This window comes from Melanerpes formicivorus, unplaced genomic scaffold (genome assembly GCF_026170545.1).
Source record: "Melanerpes formicivorus ecotype bairdi unplaced genomic scaffold, bMelFor1.0.p_v2 SCAF_37, whole genome shotgun sequence".
In the NCBI taxonomy this organism is placed as follows: domain Eukaryota; kingdom Metazoa; phylum Chordata; class Aves; order Piciformes; family Picidae; genus Melanerpes; species Melanerpes formicivorus.
Window position 1 is genome coordinate 1,729,399 of NW_027142389.1, and position 18,435 is coordinate 1,747,833.

Here is an 18,435-nt window from a genome sequence, read left to right on the forward strand (position 1 = left end):
GCAGGTCTGATGGCCATCGACCTGCAGCAGCTCAGCTCTACAGGAACAGCATCCCCCTGCCTCACCTCTCCTTAAAGCACTCATTTCTGGCCTTCAAATGACTAACGTGGCTATACAGGACACCGCCTTTTCCTGCCATCTGTTTTCTTGCCCACTCAGTCTCTGGGGCTGGCACAGTCTCAGCATCACCTGGAAGCTGCTGCCACAAGTGTCACAGCTCCATGCTCTGAAGAGGAACCACACTCATGTCCCACTCTTCGTCCCAGAAGGTGAGGTAGCACAATGCTAACTTAGGGAGATGCCTCCTGCTCTGGTTCCTGTGCACCAGGCACTGACCTGAGCCATTTTCTATTTGTGTGTGGTTCTAGGAGCTCTGGGTACAGCAACAGAACTCTGCACCCCACTCTCCCCTACCACAGCCCATGCTAAGCCTCTCTGCAGTCTCATGGCAGGAGGCCAGGAGGAGACAACCACATACAGGAGAGGAAGTGCTGGGAGCCTGGTCCAAAGTCCCGGTGGGCATCTTGGAGCTGCTTCAGGCGTTCATTTATGGAGGCCTGGAGAACAGGACAGGAGAGTTCAATGGTAGCCCATCAGGCATTTCAAACTGAAGCCCCATTCAGGAAGGTTTGTGGATGGACTCAGCCATGCTCCAGCATGCAAGTCCTCTTTCGTCCTTGCTTGCTTTGGTATTTGCCCCAGTCTCTTCAGCCGTCTACACCTCCTCCCACAGGCTGAGGTAGCACAGGTCACATCTCCAGCTCCCCTATATCCATATCCAAGTCACAGCTGGTGCTGACCCCTCCATCAGATCCTAGTTCTCCTCAGGCTCCTCCTTTGCTCCCCCTATTGCCTTTTCCTGCTTAAGCCCTCGACAGATTTACCAGCCACTTTCCTCACACTGCACTGGTGCTCTCTTCCTCCAGGACCACCATCTATGCCATCCCTGCTGTGCCAAGCCTTACTTTATCATCCTTGAAGCTCAAAAGTGACAGCCCTTCCCCAGCACCCCCCTGCCTGTGATATATTTGCAGTGCTTGGCTCTGCCTCCTTCCCACCTGCAGCTGCTTCCAGCGAGTGTTGATCTGCTCCAGGGTGCGGGAGTTCTCCATGGACAGGTGGACATCTGAGATGGCAAGCTGGTGTGCAAGATCATTGACCACTTTCACCCCATCCTTCATGGGGGAGAGCTCCTCTTTGAACAGCTGGAGTCCCATGCCAGGGGGGAACAGGCACAGGGCAAGGGAAGAAGAAAAAGAAGTAGGCAAGTGGTCAGAACTTGCATCTGATTCCTCTGCTACAAGCTAGGGCAGGCTAGGGGCTTGCAAGATGCTGCTGACTAACCCTTCCACATGGTACCTTAGCAGGCAAAAAACCCCCACAGAACAAAGCAGTCAGGCTGGAGATTACTCAAACCTCCTGAGAAGTGAGACATGGACAATGCCTCATCTCTGCTGAGCCACTGTGCCTGCGAAGCTCTGTGCAACACCACGGTGCTCAGCACAGCAATCGCTCAAGACCCTGTGAACCAAACCCACCCTCACAAAGCTAGGAGGCTGTCAGAGGGAGGACCTGGCCCCTGAGACCCCAGGTGATAAGGCTACGTCTGACTGAGCAGTAAGGAGGAGCAGTAGTGCCCCCGGGGAAAGCAGCATCTCATCACCCCCGGGGTCAAGGCTGGAGGCAGGAGCACCTTTGTCGACTGGATGTGTTCTGGCAAGGAGTCAATGAAGAGGTCCCCGATGGGCTCCCAGGTTTCACGCACGCTTTCAGCCTGGTCCAGCGTTGTGCTGAGCTCCTCCATGGCCCCTTTAATCTCCAGCAGCTGCTCCAGGGTGCGCTCGATGTGCCGGTGCTGGTCCACGCAGCGGGCGGTGAGCTTCTCCCAGAGCTCGCTGGCCACGTTCGCCTGCTTCCAGACGAAGCGGCTGAGGTTCTGGATCCGGTGCCGGGGAGAGGCATCTGCCAAGGCAAAGCAGAGCAGCAACAGAGAGCAAAAGTGAGAGCCCAGCCCCGGGGAGAGTGGGTAAGAGATGAAGGGAGAGCAGGGCAAAAGGAGATGATGGGGTTTTTAAGTCTAGGGGAAGCTATGAAGAGGGAGAGAAACCAGGTGACATCCATCTGGGCACTGCCTCCTCTGGGCATCCAGCCTGCCCTCCTCTGGCCATCCATACAGGCAGAAGCCCCCCTGCCCTTTAAAAAACCTACCCTGGAGCACATCTGATACTGCCACATGGGATATACCCCATCATGTTCTGCACCAGCAGCCTCTGCCTGCACCCAGGACTGAAGCACTGCCCTGCACTGCTCTGATCTTTGGCCAAAGGCCTGGAAAGAGCCTGGTGCATGATGGCACGAGGCAGAGCACTGACATGCTGCCTGGTGCCACACCAACCACCTTCATTTCATCTTCTCTGGTCCAGCCCAGGAGGAGCTGTGCTGTGAAACAACAAGGAAAGGGGAGCTCCATGGACCTTTGCCTTCTGAAGTTGGTTCTTCTAGCTCCTCAAAGGGGTGCTGGGAAAGGAAAGCCTGTGCCGACTCCAGGACAGAGTAAATGTATGGTCCCCGAGACTTCACTTCTTCCATGAAAGCCTAGAGGGCAGAGCACAGAGATAAGCAAGCAGGCTGAGCTGGAGAGCTGTGCCCCTGTTGCCGCCTCACCAAGGTCTGCAGGGATTTATTCACTCGAGGATCCAAACCTCAGTGGAGAGACAGAGAGAAAGCAAGAGAGGAAGCAACAGGTTGGTTGTGTTTTCCTGATAAAAACAACTAAAGCCCAGCTGCCACTGGCAGCAAGATCAGGGAAGCAGGAGGTTCTGATCTGCCTGGGTTTACCCCAGTTTCAGATGTGGTGGTAATGTGTGCTGCTACAGGAATCACTCATGTCCTGACCACCAGGTCATCTTCAGACCAAATGTCCTTCTCAGGACCAAGACTCCAAAATCAGAGGAGAGTGAGAGGCACTTCCCCCTGTTGCAGAGGTAGGACACAAGCAGGAAACTAGGAGAGGAGGGATGGGACCCACTGCCAGCCACAGCACCTGCAGATGACTTGGGGGTGTAACGTGGATTTGTTTTCTGAGCCCAGCCGGGCTCTGCCTGGGGCATACCATAGATGTTTGCTTGGGACTGAGGCTCTGCCTTTCTGCAGGAAGCAGAGGTGGAGACAGGCAAGGGCTGGGACACTCACAGGCTGTGGCCATGAGACCCCTCTGTAGGGGTCCCAGGCAGGGACAGGTCCCTGGCAGCTCATAGTAGCACAGAGCAGCAGCAGGGGAGGCGGGAGGGAACCTACCGCATGCATCTCCTTCTCCTGCTGCACCAGAAGGACATCACCCCGCAGGGGCAGCTGTGCTGAGAGCTCCTCATCCTTCTGCCCCAGCCAGTCTATGATCTCCTGGAGAGGCACCTGCAGCTTCCCACTGTGGTCAGAAAAGGCCTCCAGCCGAGCCCTGGCAGGAGAGCAAGGACAGTGAGACGGTGGTCAGGTGGACAACAGAGGAGCAGACTCCTTAGGGAGGGGAGGCACAGCACCATAGCTGGGGTGGTGAGCCCCAGGCAGCCCCAGGACCTCACTAGTGACTGTGCACAACCTTCAGCCAGCACAGACACTGCACTGCCATGTGGGGTGAAGCATGGAGGAGTGAGTGAGTGTAAACTTTGAAGCTGTTCATCACCTTGGAACCCAGAGCAGGAGACAGTTGCTCCTGTAGGTCAGGACTGTGCTCTGCTTAGCAGAGGGGGCTTGGCTCAGCATTTACATGACTGAGTAGCTTCCAGAAGCCTTGCATTGAGGCAAGAGACAATTAATACACCCTAGTTAAGCTCTCTGTCATGCTGGCTGTGGAGCTGCAACCTCTGATGGTCCGGAAGGTGGTGCCCCCCATGAGGTGGAGAGGGTTCCCAGGGAAGGGACAAGCCAGAGGAGATGGCAGCAAGGTAGTGAGGTGAAAAGAGACCAGTTGCAGGCACAGCAGCAGAGGAGGATAGAGAAAGCAGCAGAAAGCAAGCAGAAGAGGAGGGGATGGGGAACGAGGAGGGGATGGGTGGAAATGAAGGCAGTGGTTTTCAGCATAGGGAGAACGATTCAGGTCTGTGGACAAGAGGAGAAAACTGAATCAAGGTCACCATGAACTCATGTGGCTCATCAAGCAAACAAGTTCAAAAAGCAGATGCAGCAGGCAAGGCTGGAAGGGAAGGGCAGAGCTTGCTCCAGGGCAAGGCTGGAAGGGAAGGGCAGAGCAGAGCAGAGCAGAGCAGAGCAGAGCTTGCTCCAGGGCAAGGCTGGAAGGGAAGGGCAGAGCAGAGCAGAGCTTGCTCCAGGGCAAGGCTGGAAGGGAAGGGCAGAGCAGAGCAGAGCTTGCTCCAGGGCAAGGCTGGAAGGGGAGGGCAGGGCAGATCTTGCTCCAGGGCAAGGCTGGAAGGGAAGGGCAGAGCAGAGCAGAGCTTGCTCCAGGGCAAGGCGGGAAGGGAAGGGAAGGGCAGAGCTTGCTCCAGGCAGGGACCCTTACCGAAGGCTGTGGGATTTCTTTTTGATCTCGTTCCAGCAAAGATTCATCTCCAGAGGGGCCTGGGGCCCAGCAGCACTGCTCAGGGCCCGGGGGGTTATGCACGAAGGTCCTGCACCATCCTGTGAGACATCAACCTAGGCAGAAAGAGAGCCACACTGCAGCCAGAGCTCACTGCCCGGTGTTTATGGCACCAGACTGTGGATACCTACCCTACTTTGTCCTGACCGTGCCTGGCTTTGCAGCTCACAAGGAGGGTGTCCTGTCCTCAAGACAGGTCTGCCAGCAGCTCCAGGGAAGCTCATGGCTAAGCCTGGAGGAAGGATGAAGTGCCAGCACCAGTAGCACATAGAGTAAAGGCTGAAGGCAGGCCTTACTCCACCTCTTCTGCTCTGCAGGTTCTCTGTACTCCTCAGCTGTCCAGCAATGACCTTACCTCACTGACAGGTATTAAATCAGAGCTGGGCCTCATGTGTCAGAGCCCCTGCAGGGCTAACAGCCATCTCTTTCCATGCCATATGGGGCAGCTGTCCTTTGAGAGGAGGTAGCACTGTGGGTCCTGCTGTTTCTAGGGACCAAGGGGACCTGCAAACCTCCTTTATGTCATCTCCAAAGCTGATACCCCAAAGCACAAGGATATTCCCAACCTGCACAGCAAAACTTCTCCTGCACACCTCTCCAGAAGGAGGTGCAGTGGGAAGGATACTCTGAGAAGCCACAGAAGCAGACAACAGCAAATCCTAACCCAACTGCACAAAGGAAGCTCTCTTTGCACCACACCACTCAGCCTGGAAAACCAAATGCTGGTCCCTGGACAACAAATGGAATCAGAACAGAACAGAATAGAATAGAATAGACCAGACCAGGTTGGAAGAGACCTTTGAGATCACTGAGTCCAACCCATCACCCAGCACCATCTAATCAACTAAACCATGGCACCAAGCACCCCATCCAGTCTCTTCCTAAACACCTCCAGTGATGGCAACACCACCACCTCCCTGGGCAGCACATTCCAATGACCAATCTCTCTTGCTGGGAAGAACTTCTTCCTAACATCCAGCCTAAACCTCCCCTGGCGCAGCTTGAGACTGTGTCCTCTTGTTCTGGTGCTGGTTGCCTGGGAGAAGAGACCAACCCCCACCTGGCTACAACCTCCCTTCAGGTAGTTGTAGAGAGCAATGCGGTCTCCCCTGAGCCTCCTCTTCTCCAGGCTAAGCAACCCCAGCTCCCTCAGCCTCTCCTCATAGGGCTGTGCTCCAGAATCCTCAGTAGATGGGGGAAGGAATCCTCTCAAAAGCCTGTAGCACTGCACCATGCTCCTGCCTGTGATGGCAAGGACGACAGGAGCAGGACTAGAAGCATCTCCTGCAGGACTGAGTGAGTGGCAGGGGATTTCCTCTCCACAAACCAGTTTGTTGTGCAAAGCAGGGCCTCACGTTGCCTTTCCACAAGTGAGCCCCCGATGTGCTTGGCTGTGGAAACGGCAGCAGTTCCCTCTAATGCTACTTTGATATCAGAGCTCAGTCGGGATAATTATCCCCAGGTGATTAATCAACCATAATTAAACGCATTAGCACTTTCTGAAGAGAACACACTACAGGCACCTCTCTGCCAGAGAAGGGAAGCCACCTCTGGGGAAAAGCAGCAGCTCTTCGAAGGGGAATTTGCCACTGGTCCCTGTCCAAGGGCTCCCAGGAGTCCAGTGGACAGCTCCAGCCAAGTCAAGGGGAACAACAGGTAGGAGGAAACCACCGAGCGAGGAATTTGGCCACACAGCCAAAAGAATACCCTCCCCACACCACAGCTCTCAGAGAGAAATCAAATGATTGCTGACACTGGTGCTAAGCTTTCTTCATCTAAAGACATCTGACGTCTGCCTCCTCATCCTGTCATTCCAGGGGCATCGAGAAAGCAGGGAAATAAACATCACCCACAGAGTTCACAGGAATCTCAGAGCCATGAATAATAAACTGCTCACGCTGAAACTGCTGCTTGCAGGTAGGAAAATCAATACTCTGCATGTGCACAGCCTCACGATGCTGAAGTAGGTTAGCCCCACAGTGCTGCCAGGGAACACTCCAGCCCAGCCCACCCATCCATCCCAGAGGATACCAAAGGAGGAGATCAGCTCTGAGTGCAACTGCAGCACAGCTCAGCAGGCAACACAATCCCCACAGCCTTAAGAAGTTAAAAGCCCATCGAGCCTTTGCAGACCGTGCCCAGTAGATGAGCCAGGGACAACGGCTAAGCAGGGCCCAGGTGTTGAACATCTGTTCCCTGTGGAGCAAACAGAGGGGAAAAGCAGAGCTTTGCCTCTAAGCATCCCCTTCCCCAGAGCCCCAGCCTGGATCCGCACTGCCCCTCCACCCCTGAGCAGCTTGACATTCAGGCACAGAACACTCACACCAGCTCTGGAGCTCACCTCTACCTGTGCTTAGCCACAGATCCGCCGCAGGGCTGCCCAGCTGCGCCAGGGGAGCGGGCATCGCCTCCCGCCCCTCCGAGCGCCGCGGGCATCGCCTCCCGCCCCTCCGAGCGCCGCGGGCAGCACCGGCAGAGAAGCAGCCGAGCGCTGTTTAGCAGAGCAGGGACACCCTGACCACTGACCCCCCAGGAATCTTCAGGGAGGCGGCAGTGCCTCAATCCCAGCTTTGTCCAAAGGCATTCCAGCAGCCTCCAACCTGCCTTAACCCCGATGGTACCATTGTGGCAAAGCACAAAGGGATCTGCCCGCCGCGGGGCATCCCGGCGTGGGAAAGCTCCTGGCGGGAAGTTGGCTGTGCACGGAGGGATTGCTCCGGGAACCGGGGGAGATCCGTCTCTGCCAGGCCATGGCAAAGGAGATAGTGGGCTGAGATGGGGTCACCAGCAGAGACCTTGCCCTCAGACGCTGGAGCACATGCAGGGCACTCAGGAGTGTTTGCCAGGCTAAAGCCCTAACCAGGGAATAACCCCAGCCAGCTTTGTCTTGCTGGAAGGTAAACAGTCAGGTCCTTGAGAACTAACCCTCAAGAAGTCAAAGATGCCCTCCCTGCCCACCATATGCCCCAGTGCTGGGTGCCAACACAGATGTTCCTGCCTGGACTGGGTGCAAATACGTGTTTTTGCCAGAAGGCTCTGGGCCGGCTCCCCGTGCCCCCCACAGTCCTGCTGCCCGGCATTGTTTACGTGCTCTCCTCCACCTACAGGGAGGCGATGAAAAGCTCCCTCTATCTCTCCCTCTCTTCCCTTCCTTCCCTGCCTGCACATCTGACTCCTGCTGTTCCTCCCTCTGGCACCAGCAGGGTCAGCCTCCTCTCCCCACCACCTCCCAGGCACAACAGATGCAGGACCAGCTCCCAGACCGGAGGAGGGGGCTTCAGCAAGGCCAGGGCACAACTAAGGATGTGTTGTCTGCAGCCTGCCAGCAGCTTTCAGGACAAGCAAGGACAAGTGAGGAAAGCTGTTTCCTAGGTGACAACACCTACACCTGTGAGGAGGACATGGCAGACCCTTTGACCAAGGCAGGTTGCCATTACACTGCAGGAGGCAGTAGCCAGCTGGTGCACGGCACCCACCACACTGACAGCCACACAGGAGAAAGCTAGGCTCAGGCAGGCACTGGGGGAAACCTGTGGTGCCTGTGACCTGAGCAGGGGATGTCTGCTCCCTCCTCTACTTTACCTTGGGGATCCCACCAACCTTCACCTCCCTGCACAGCTTAGGTGAGGAGTCTGGCCTGCTGGCTCAGAGATCCTGAGTGAAGGAGGAGGGAGACCAGCAGCTGAGCACCCACGCTCTGTTCCTCAAGCTAACTAGACTGGAAAGCGGTCAGACTCCTCCTCTGCCTTCCAGCTTTCACCAGGGGCTTGTTTCCTTCTCTGCAACCAGGGAGGTTAGAAACCTACATTTTCAGCAAAAGGTGATGTTCTTCCAAGTTCTTGGGGGAAAGACAAGGAAACCCAACCAGACACACAAGAGCTGCTCATGGTGGCCTCTTGCTCCTTAGCTTGAAGGAAGCTTGAAATGCAGCTCTGCAGGTCGTCTCCTTTGCTCTGCTTTGGGAAACATTCTGCAGCCAAAACGCTGAAGGAGAGCTAGCACTCATTAAGTGCAAGCTGATGGTGAAGGAGAAGGAGAGCAGTGCTGACTGGGGAAGGAGGGGGAGGGCAGTGCTGGAGCTAACAGCTTTCCCTGCCACCGGGAACAGAGATCCTGGCTTGCTCCGCGGATGCTTGCAACTACTGCAAGGAAGTGCCACGAGAAAGGCTCCCGGAGCCAGCTCTTACCTGAGACAGCGGGTGGGCAGCGCTGGCGTGCTGCACCGGCCCTGGGGCATGCCACTCAGGACATCGTGGGAGGACATAAGGCCATTCCTGCATCACCAGGGGCTGCATCAGAACCGATGTTCATGGGGATGGAGACAGCTCTGGGCACCAGCACCTGAAAAGCAGCAGGAAAGTCCCTCGGTCGGCTTGTAACTCCTGCTGGAGCTGAGCCCCTCCCTAGCTGCCTGGGGCACTGCCTTCGCCACGGCTGGAGGCTACAGCGATGCGGATTTTTGTTGTTGCTGCTGCTGTTATTTAAATAACTTCATGCTAATGTTGCAATTTAAGCCAAACTCTTTTCTTTCTTTCTCTTTTTTTCTCCCCCCTTTCCATCTGGTTATACAAATTGCTGTAATGATTTCCTGTCCTCATGAGTGCCACAGATTGCGTTGTCATTTGACAAAGGGTTGGATTTCTTGTGCTCCAGGAGATAGCCGGGCTTTAAAGGAAGAGGGGGAGGGTCTCACTGTCATGACCATTCATGCTTGGGCATAATAGACATCATTTGCAAATACATTCATTCCTTTTATGCTCAGAAGGAAAACTGCCTGGAGCCTCAATCCCCTCAGTAGCTATCAGCTACTTTTTAATGAGTTTTTACTCATTATGAGTTCTAAAATTCCCCTTTTTAATCCCATTTTTAAAACTGTATGACCCATTAAGTCACTTAGCAATGGGCTCTTGCCCATTCTATAGACCCAAAACCCAACCTCAGGTCACAATGCTGCTTTGTTTTGTTGTTTGGACTCTGAATAAGTTAAAAGCCATGATTTATCTCACTGCCAGCCTGCTCTTGCTAGCCATGAGCAGGTAAAGCCCAGAGAAATCAGTGCCTCTGGCACATTTCTAGAACTGAAGCACAATCCCACAACTCTACCTTTAAAGGGCCTGTGGTAGTGCCATGAAGGGAGCTGAGCACTCAGAAGTTCACAGCAGCATGGAGACCTAACACACAAGAGTTGTAAATGCCACACAGGGCTTCACCCAGGCCAGGCTCCACGCATCTGAGATCAGAAGAGCAAAATCAAGAGTGATGCTTGAATGCTGCCTGTGATGGGTGAGGCAGTGCTGAGGCACTCTGCTGTCTCCTGTCCAACCCACTGCCTAACTTGGTGATTGCTTTCCTACTTTTAGAAGTAAATGATCACCTGGCTGCAGCAGCCAGACATCATGTCCAAGTGGAGATGGGGCTGCTTCCAAGGTACAGATGGAGCAACACTGCTGGAAGGAGGTCGTTGGCTCCTTTATACCCAGCTCACTTGGACCAGCTGAGAAAATTCCTGCTTGGTCCTGGCAAGGCAGGAGCAGTCAGCATATCCTGCATAACCCTGGACAGCCAGGGTGAGGAGAAAGCCCCCAGGTCCTGGTACACACTGCCCGCCTCTCAGGCCTTCGCATCCCTCACTCCCCTGCCTGAGCTTTCACCGCTTCTCCCTCCTCCATTACAGACATTAAGAGCACAGCTTATCACATTATGATTCTTTTAATGCCTTAGCAATTTCTACAGCCACAATTCTCTCCCTCTCCAGCAGAACAGCCTGTGCTGAGCTCTCCAACATGCAGATAATCCAAGGTCCTCTGCCCCTCCTGCCCATTTGCACAAATGAATGCTGCGCACGGTGCGGCACGGCGCTCTTGCCCTGCTCTGTTCCCACGCACCTAGGGTCAATCAGGACACATTAATAGCTGTAAATTACAGAGTCTTAAGCAACACCAAGAGTACCATCCAAGTGAATGATTTCTCTTTGACAGCAGGTAAACCCATGCCCTAGTCCTCCAGTCCTTGTGCTACTTGGGATCTGAGCTGTCTCCCATCCCCTAAGTGAGGCTCAGCCTAGCAGAGATGCAATCCTTAGGGCATGGAAAAGTTATTTGGCCTCAAAGCCTCCATCAGAGGAATGCCATTGAGCTCTACTGCATGGCTTGGAAATCCATGGCTCCTGCTGAGGAGGTTCTGTGATGTCTCACTGCAGCTGCCATCCTGAGGTTTCCATATTCCTGTGCTGCAGGGCAAGGTAACTGCAGTGGTGTGTGCTGGCCCAGCAGGTGCAGCCAGACCTCCATCACCACACACACTCAGGCTCCCTGCTCCCAGTCCTCCCTGCATAGTCTGGTCTCTTGTTCCTCCCACCAGTGCTGCAGTATGGAAGCAATCACTGGAGGTGTTTAAGAAGAGAGTGGATGAGGCACTTGGTGCCATGGTTTAGTTGATTAGATGGTGTTGGGTGATAGGTTGGACTGGATGATCTCAAAGGTCTTTCCCAACCTGGTCCATTCCATTCCATTCCACACTGGGGAGGTCACTGCATTTTGCTCAAGGATAAGTCTCCATGCACAGGGTGAGTGCAGTTCTGGAAACAGACATGGGTAAACCACATCCTCCTGTAGGACATTGTGTGTTTGCATGCTCTCTGCCAGCATTATTGCATGAAGAACAGCTCTGGGCTCCCCTCTGGAGTGCTGGGCTCATGAACTCCTTCAGCTATGGCACAAGCTGAGAAGCTAAGTGCCAGCAAAGGCCACTGTCTCAAGCACATCCTGTGCAACACCTTGCTGACACAGAAATCTTACTGCAGCTTTGACAGCAGTGGCTCAGCTGCTCTTTGCCACTATGCAAATGCAAAGACAAAGCCCAGACATGGAGAACCCAAGATAATGTGAAAATAACTCAGCTGCACAGCAACCAGCCCAAAGGAGGACATTCAGTGGCAGAAAGAGACACCACCAGACGGTGAGGCAAGACTGCAAGCAAAGCAGGGTGCCTTGCCAAATCCCCTGCTATTATAGGAACCAGGCAAGGAGAAATGCTCTTGATCTGCTCTGCTCCTCTGTTGTGGCACATGAAATAGCTCTGACTCTCTCTCTCCCTTTTACTTTATTGCTTCATTGTGGTGCTGTGACTGGGCACTGCAGCATGTGGAGCAGTTTATTTGTGGATGCTTCTCAGCTACATGTTTGCCTGCTGCCTACACCTGTCAAGAACAGACCCTGTGATTCACCTTGCCTCTCCCACACCAGCCCTCACCCTCTGCACTCAGCTTTGGGTTGGTGCTGGAGACCCAGCATGCTACAGCCATGGGATGACATCAACCAGTTTTAAAGCAAGGTTGGTCCCCCAGGCACATTTCTGTGCAAGAAGGAAAGCCAGGAAGGCCCATGTGAGCAGAAGCAAGTGAGGACTGCCACAGGAAGACATCACAAGAAGCAGTCTTAAAATCATCACAGCGCAGGCACTGAGTCACTGCACCTGCACAATGGAGAAAACAAGGAGTGAAACCTTTCCCCCTGCTGTCTCTCACCTGGTCTTTGTTGTAGGTGCCCACAGGTGATCAGACCCTTCCTCAGAAGGAACAAGCACAGCCTCATTACATGGTGCTGGTTTGCATCCTCCCACATTAAAAGCACCCAGCCCTTGCCTCTGCTCTTAACACACCTCAGGAAATGAACCACTGGATGTTTCAGGGTGCTGTGTTACAGCTTTCAAACACTTTAGTAACCAATCCACTACCTTTTAGTCTAGTTGGAGACCACCATGATCCTCTGGTTGAAAAATGAGACAGCCAAAAGCTTTGGTGCTACATTTCACCTTGGAGCTTGGGCATTAGGGTGCATTCAAAGTGAAGTAGAAGCTTTTCCTCCTCCTCCATGAGCTGTCCCTGTACTGAATTCAGCACGGGAGAGCCTGGCTCACCGCACTGTGTCTCGCCAAAGGCAGCAGGAATGGTCTTTGCTCAACCACTTCTGCTTCAGCTCTACCACACAACTTAACTGCTCCACTCAGTGACCTCTGCACCCTTGCTGCTGACAGATCTGCTGCAGCAGCTGGCTGGAGAGGCAGCGCTTGGGTGCACAGCCTGTGCCCCATCTTCTGCAGCAGCTCCTCTCCATCCCAGCCAGCAGGAAGATGACAGCTTGCCACCAGTGCACAGGCTGCACAGCACATCCCTGCCATCTTGCTGCCTTTGTTCAAACCCTCCACAGGCAAACCCAGACCTAAACTCTCCCAAACATCGAGGGAACTATCACCAGTGCTGAAGGTAACCCCCAGGATCAGGGACCTGCCACAGAAGCTAGAGTCCAACGTCAGATGTTGAATTTCCAGCTCCTTACCACTTCTCTCAGCAGCAAATGCAGCATATAGGTCAAGAGATCTCTTGATCACAAGGCTTATGCTTTGAATTGCTAATTTCCTCCAAAATGTTCTTTCTGGGCTGAAACTTTCCACTTCAGATCTTGGCCTATCAGGGAAAAAACAAAATATGGCAAGATTTTGAGGCAAGGCAGCTCAAGCCTTTGTCCCACGAGGGGAATGGAAATCCAAACACATTCCCTGCTGCTGGAAATGTTAATGGCTTCGTTGTTGTTTAACTTACTGTACAGAGAGAAGTAATAACATCTTAGCTCAGCATGCTCAGTGTCCTTTAAGGGGAAAGGTGGGAGGCTTGTGGCTGATTTCAAAGTTCAGCTCCCATGTGGATGCTAACAAAGGGAGCATTCCTGAGCTGTCAGGCAGCAGGACTCCCTTGGCAGGGCAAGAGCACATCCTTCTTCAGCAAAAATTGTTTTCTGCAATGGAATTAAGTAGTTGAAGCCTGAGATAGAGGGCCAGCAGACCTACTTCCCATGACCCCACTAGGTCAAGGTTTGATGAGAGAGAAGGAAGAGAAGTCTTTGTCCCACTAGGACCAAGCGTACAGACAACATAACTCCTTCTTGGAGCATGAACCCTTAGTCTCCATCTCTTTGCTAACCAGGAACAGATACCCAAACAGGCTCCTTAAAACAAAAATCACCCCAGCAGTCTCCTGGTTCTCAGTGGCTCCTGTGTACAAGGAAAGGGGGAAAGGACCATCAGCAACCTTCCACACAAGGCAGGCATTCATCCCTGTCACCCGAGATGCCAAAGCTTCAGCTGGGCTTCACACTGCACTTCCACCTAAGTACCAGGTCCCCTTGATTAATTAGAATGAAGGGTCCTTCAATTAAGCAGCTGTCCTTAAGAAGTAACATAAAACCTTTGCTGTGTCTGGCAGTGAGCAAGTGGCACCCTGTCTGAGGGTGGCTGAAGTGGGGCACTCCTGCTTCTAATCAGCTGCCTTCTTAAATGACCACTTGAAACTTCCAGCTCATGACCAAACTGGTGCTTTAATTCAGTGGATAAAGAGGTGCCAGAGGTCATAACAAAGAAGCAGCACCCATTTTTTCCCCAAGCAAAAGACCACAACATGCACACAAAAGCTCCAGCTGAAAAATGGCTCCAGCGAGTCTTGCACCCAGAAAGTGGGACAGTGATGTCCCCAGCTAACCAGGCCCCCACCATGGCCATGCAGAACTGGCTGCTCCTCTCTCTGTTTAAAAATAACTTAGAGAAACTGATTTGGGAAGAGTGAAATCTAAATTCCTTTCACACTCTGTTTCAGACTCCCAGCTGGGGTTTAAGCTGCTCACTCCAAAACTCACTTTGCCAAGCACTTCTTCCCATCTCTTCACCTTCAATTAAACAAGGGCTACAAAATAATTACCTGAGCAGCTTGAGGGTTCCAGCTGTAAACACACAGCTCAACCGTGCTGGACACAGAGGAGTTGCTAACTGATAGGACCTGACAGGACAGAAGACAGAAGGAGAAAGGGGAAGCTGCAAACAGGCTCCCAAAAGGGATGGCAAGGGTGGCAGTAACTTGCCTAATGATTGCAGCAGCCATGAAAATCGAAGCCAGGTCTTCAGAGGCTTGGCTGTGTCCTGTAACCCTGAAAGCAACCTTGCTAAAGATGCTAAACATCCTGAGTGCCCTGCCTTGGCTTTTCTCCTCTAGGAGCCTGAGCTCTCCCTTACTCCGCTGTTAGAGGCAGGAAACAAATCTTGCTGCGTGCTGCAGAACACCCATTTGCCACACCATATAACTGAGCAGCAAGAGTGGGAAGAGCACATCCACCACACAGAGACAGCCAAGGTAATTGTGCTAACTCCTGGCTTCCTTGATATTTTCTCTCAGTGTCAAACTGGCATCTGTTTCTCTGCACTGAATATTCTGCCTTGCCCCCCAAAATGCTTGGGTTTATAATAAACCCCCAGGCAAAGCATGGGCTTCTCTAGCCCCCTGAGGCCATGCATTTCATAAGCAGGCTCTGTGCCACATGAAGTCACATTTCCTTTCTTTCTTGAGAGGTGTAAGAGCAATCTTATCCTTATGCTAAGGGAAGTTGCAAAGGAAAATGGCACAGAGCTATTTTGGTTGAATTCTGAAAAGTTCAGTTTCATCTTTGTACACTCTGGGGAAAATCAGGGGGGTGTTGAAAAGTTGAATTCTTTGTGGTGCCTCTTGTTCCTTGAGCCTTGCAATTCCTTGTCTTTTCTTTAATGCTTTTATCACAGGCATCCAGCCTCAGGTGGGAGCCTTGGATAGAATCATAGAATCAATAAGGTTGGAAGAGACCTCAAAGATCATCAAGTCCAACCTGTCAGCCAACACCTCATGACTGCTAAACCATGGCACCAAGTGCCACGTCCAATCCCCTCTTGAACACCTCCAGGGATGGTGACTCCACCACCTCCCTGGGCAGCTCATTCCAATGGCTAACAACTCTCTCTGGGAAGAACTTTCTCCCCATCTCCAGCCTAAACTTCCCCTGACACAGCTTGAGACTGTGTCCTCTTGTTCTGGTGCTGGTTGCCTGGGAGAAGAGACCAACCCCCTCCTGGCTACAACCTCCCTTCAGGTAGTTGTAGACAGCAAGAAGGTCTGCCCTAAGCCTCCTCTTCTCCAGGCTAAGCAACCCCAGCTCCCTCAGCCTCTCCTCACAGGGCTGTGCTCCAGACCCCTCCCCAGCCTCGTTGCCCTTCTCTGGACACGTGCAAGAGTCTTAATGTCCTTCACAAATTGAGGAGCCCAGAACTGGACACAGGACTCAAGGTGTGGCCTAACCAGTGCCGAGTACAGGGGCAGAATATTTCTCAAACCAGCATTATAATCAGAGATTCCTCACACATCTCCAGGGCTCTTGTTTGAATCAATTCATTTAACCCTTTCCCTATCTCACTTTGTTTAGTTTTGAAGAGTCACTCCAACCTGAGCAACCCTCCTCATGGCTACAGTGGCCAGTTTGAGCCAGGAGGATTGATCTCCACCTCAGGTATTCATCCAGAGAGAGATGGTCCTCATCTTCATTTCCACAGTCACCACTGAGGACCTGAGCACAGCATCACATCACAGCACCCACTCCAACACCTTCCCACTCCAGCACTTCAGGCACCCATATTCCTGGGCACAGAGCTGTGAAACAAGATAGTTGGAAATAGCACATCCAGAGTGTGGTCCCTTTCCACAGTGCCATCACACACTTGTCACCAGAGCCCTGCCTGCCCAATTCCTGCAGCAGCACAGAAAGTAGCTTTCAGCATGGGCACCTGGCAGGGGAGAATGTGAGATGGCACTGGAGGCACAGCAGGCACATGTGCTACACATGGCTGCCAGAAAACCCTCCCAGCACCACTGAGCCTTGTGGCTGGGACTTAGCAGAGAGTGTTTCTGTAGGGTGCTGTGGCCAGGCAACAAAGGGCCACCAAAGAGAATAATCATGCAAGAACTCTCATGGCTCCAGAGAGATCGATGAGCATCAGAGAAGCTGTCAAGGACCTTGGGTTAGGCCACAGGTAAAACACAGACTGACAAAGATTTGCCTAGAGATTCTTCTTTTCAACACTAAAACCCTAAACCCAAACAAACATCAGTTTCTCCCACAGCATTTCAAAGTGTGGGAGTAATTGCTCCTCATCTCTGTCTCTGCACACAGGCAATCTCAGCACTGAGACCCCATGAACATGATGCTGCTACCGATTCTACCAGTGCAGCTCCACACCTGCAGTGCTGTGCTGGAGGGAAGGCTGAAGGAAACTAGCTGAGGTGGGCACTGGTAATAACCTTGTGCAATGTGGCAGTAAATCTTGGAGGGCCACTGCCCAGGCTGCCCTGTCTGGCATGGAGAGGAGGACAGAGAGCTGAGCCCTGGGGAACAGGAAAGGTCCTCCTGCAGGCGCTTCTACGGGCAGCTAAAGACTGCTCACGTCAAAGGGAAGGTCAGTGGAGGCAATATAAGGCCTTGGGAGAGGAGGAGGAATGAGTGAAAAGGGTTGGGGAGAAGCTGGGGGAGGGGAAGCTGGACACAAGGCTGGACTGGGCAAGACAGTGAATGAAATGGGCAGAGCCAGGACTAGAGCCTAATCCCCGCTTACTACTCGAGAAATATTTGGGTCCCCGCCTTGCTCTGCTGTCTAATCCTCCCAGGAGGATGCTAGAAGGCCACCATGCCCCCTGCCCAGAGCAGTCCTTTGGGTCAGGCAAAAACACTGCCAGTGGAAATAAGCCTTCAGTGCGCAAAGAGCCAAGGCTGGGGAAAACGGGGTGCTAGCTACTGGTGTTTGCCACAGGAAGCTGCATCATTTACTGCTTCCCAGCCTCCCCCTTGTGCAGATGGGTCTTGGCCACCTCTCTTGTTCCCACCGTGTCCTCCCTGACAGCCTTCTTTTTGCCTCTGTGAGTTTCCTCACCGGCACATCCCTGGGCAGCGTTGCTGTGGAGGAGCACAGCCATGCACACACACACACACGCCCAGAGAGTGCATTTCCGAGGTGAACCAGCCGACAGCATTCCCCCTTTTTTCCAGCCCAGCCAGGATCTGAGTGGGAAACAAATTTTGTCATGGCCTACCTTCCAAGTCCACCGGGTCTGAGATGCGGGGGCAGTGGCCGCCGGGCTTCGGAAGCAAGGATTGGGGCTGCCTCTGTGAATCAGCAAAGGAGACCCTGTGACAGGGATGCATGCTGAGGCTGAGCGCTGCTGGCTGCACGCTGCCTGCCTCTCCTCCTCCACCGCCCCGCACTGCTGTGTTGCTATGCAATCACATCACCAGGAGTAACAGCATCTCTCCGAGGCGGCAAAGAGCTACCCTTGACTCGGCAAACGCGAAAGAACAAGGACGATTCCACAGCCCGGCTGCTCCTTTGGAGGTCTCCTCGGCCAGAGAGCGAGCGATCGATCCGGAGGAGGGGAGGGAGACGAGCGGAGATGCGAAGACATGAACGGGAGGAGGAGACAAAATACACATGGAGAGGGAGGAAAAAGAGAAGGGAGGGGAGGAGAAATACGAACGCACAAAAGGCGTTTGGGTCTGACCTCCGGAGACCTGCCACGGGCTGCCGGGCTCAGACATAGCTTCCTGCTGCTCGCCGGCATCTCCCCACCCCCTTTTCAGGACTGGTTGCTCTCATTTTAGGTCAGATATGGCCATGCATGTGCTGGAAAACCCCAGGCACATTCACCACCTCTCTTCCCCACGGTTTTGGTGGCTGGTATAACATGTCATAACTTTAAACCACCCCAATTTAAAACTGCAGAGCAAAAAGGCCAGAGGATAACCACTTCATTTTGGAGGTGCTTCCTAATCTTCTGTGGAAAAAAAAGAAAGGAAGAGCCAACATTCCAAGGCAGAGAGAAATCCTGATCCAAGGTTTTTAAACTGTCAGGGTGTCTTCACAAGAAACAGGAGGATTTGAGCTGCTGGCTTGGCTGAGGACAGAAGCAGACCTGGGTTTGGGATTTCAGTCTGTACAGCTTATTCCAC

At 53.2% G+C, this 18,435-nt stretch overlaps 1 protein-coding gene across 4 annotated transcripts in view; it reads right to left on the reverse strand.

The window, feature by feature from the left end:
- The window catches only part of DRP2 (dystrophin related protein 2), a 30,691-nt gene extending 13,002 nt beyond the window's left edge, over window positions 1-17,689 (reverse strand). For 3 of the 4 annotated variants that reach the window (XM_068157546.1, XM_068157545.1, XM_068157547.1), the window contains exons 1-8: window positions 17,523-17,607; window positions 8,779-8,932; window positions 4,514-4,647; window positions 3,298-3,454; window positions 2,475-2,595; window positions 1,694-1,962; window positions 1,059-1,205; window positions 479-557 (exon numbers count right to left, since the gene is read on the reverse strand). In XM_068157546.1, the coding sequence (XP_068013647.1) occupies window positions 479-557; window positions 1,059-1,205; window positions 1,694-1,962; window positions 2,475-2,595; window positions 3,298-3,454; window positions 4,514-4,647; window positions 8,779-8,886 (1,015 nt within the window). In that variant the 5' untranslated portion in view covers window positions 8,887-8,932; window positions 17,523-17,607. Of the gene's footprint in view, window positions 1-478; window positions 558-1,058; window positions 1,206-1,693; window positions 1,963-2,474; window positions 2,596-3,297; window positions 3,455-4,513; window positions 4,648-8,778; window positions 8,933-17,522 lie in introns of all 4 variants that reach the window. The other variant, XM_068157548.1, reaches the window with a different exon arrangement.
- Window positions 17,690-18,435: the final 746 nt, after the last annotated feature.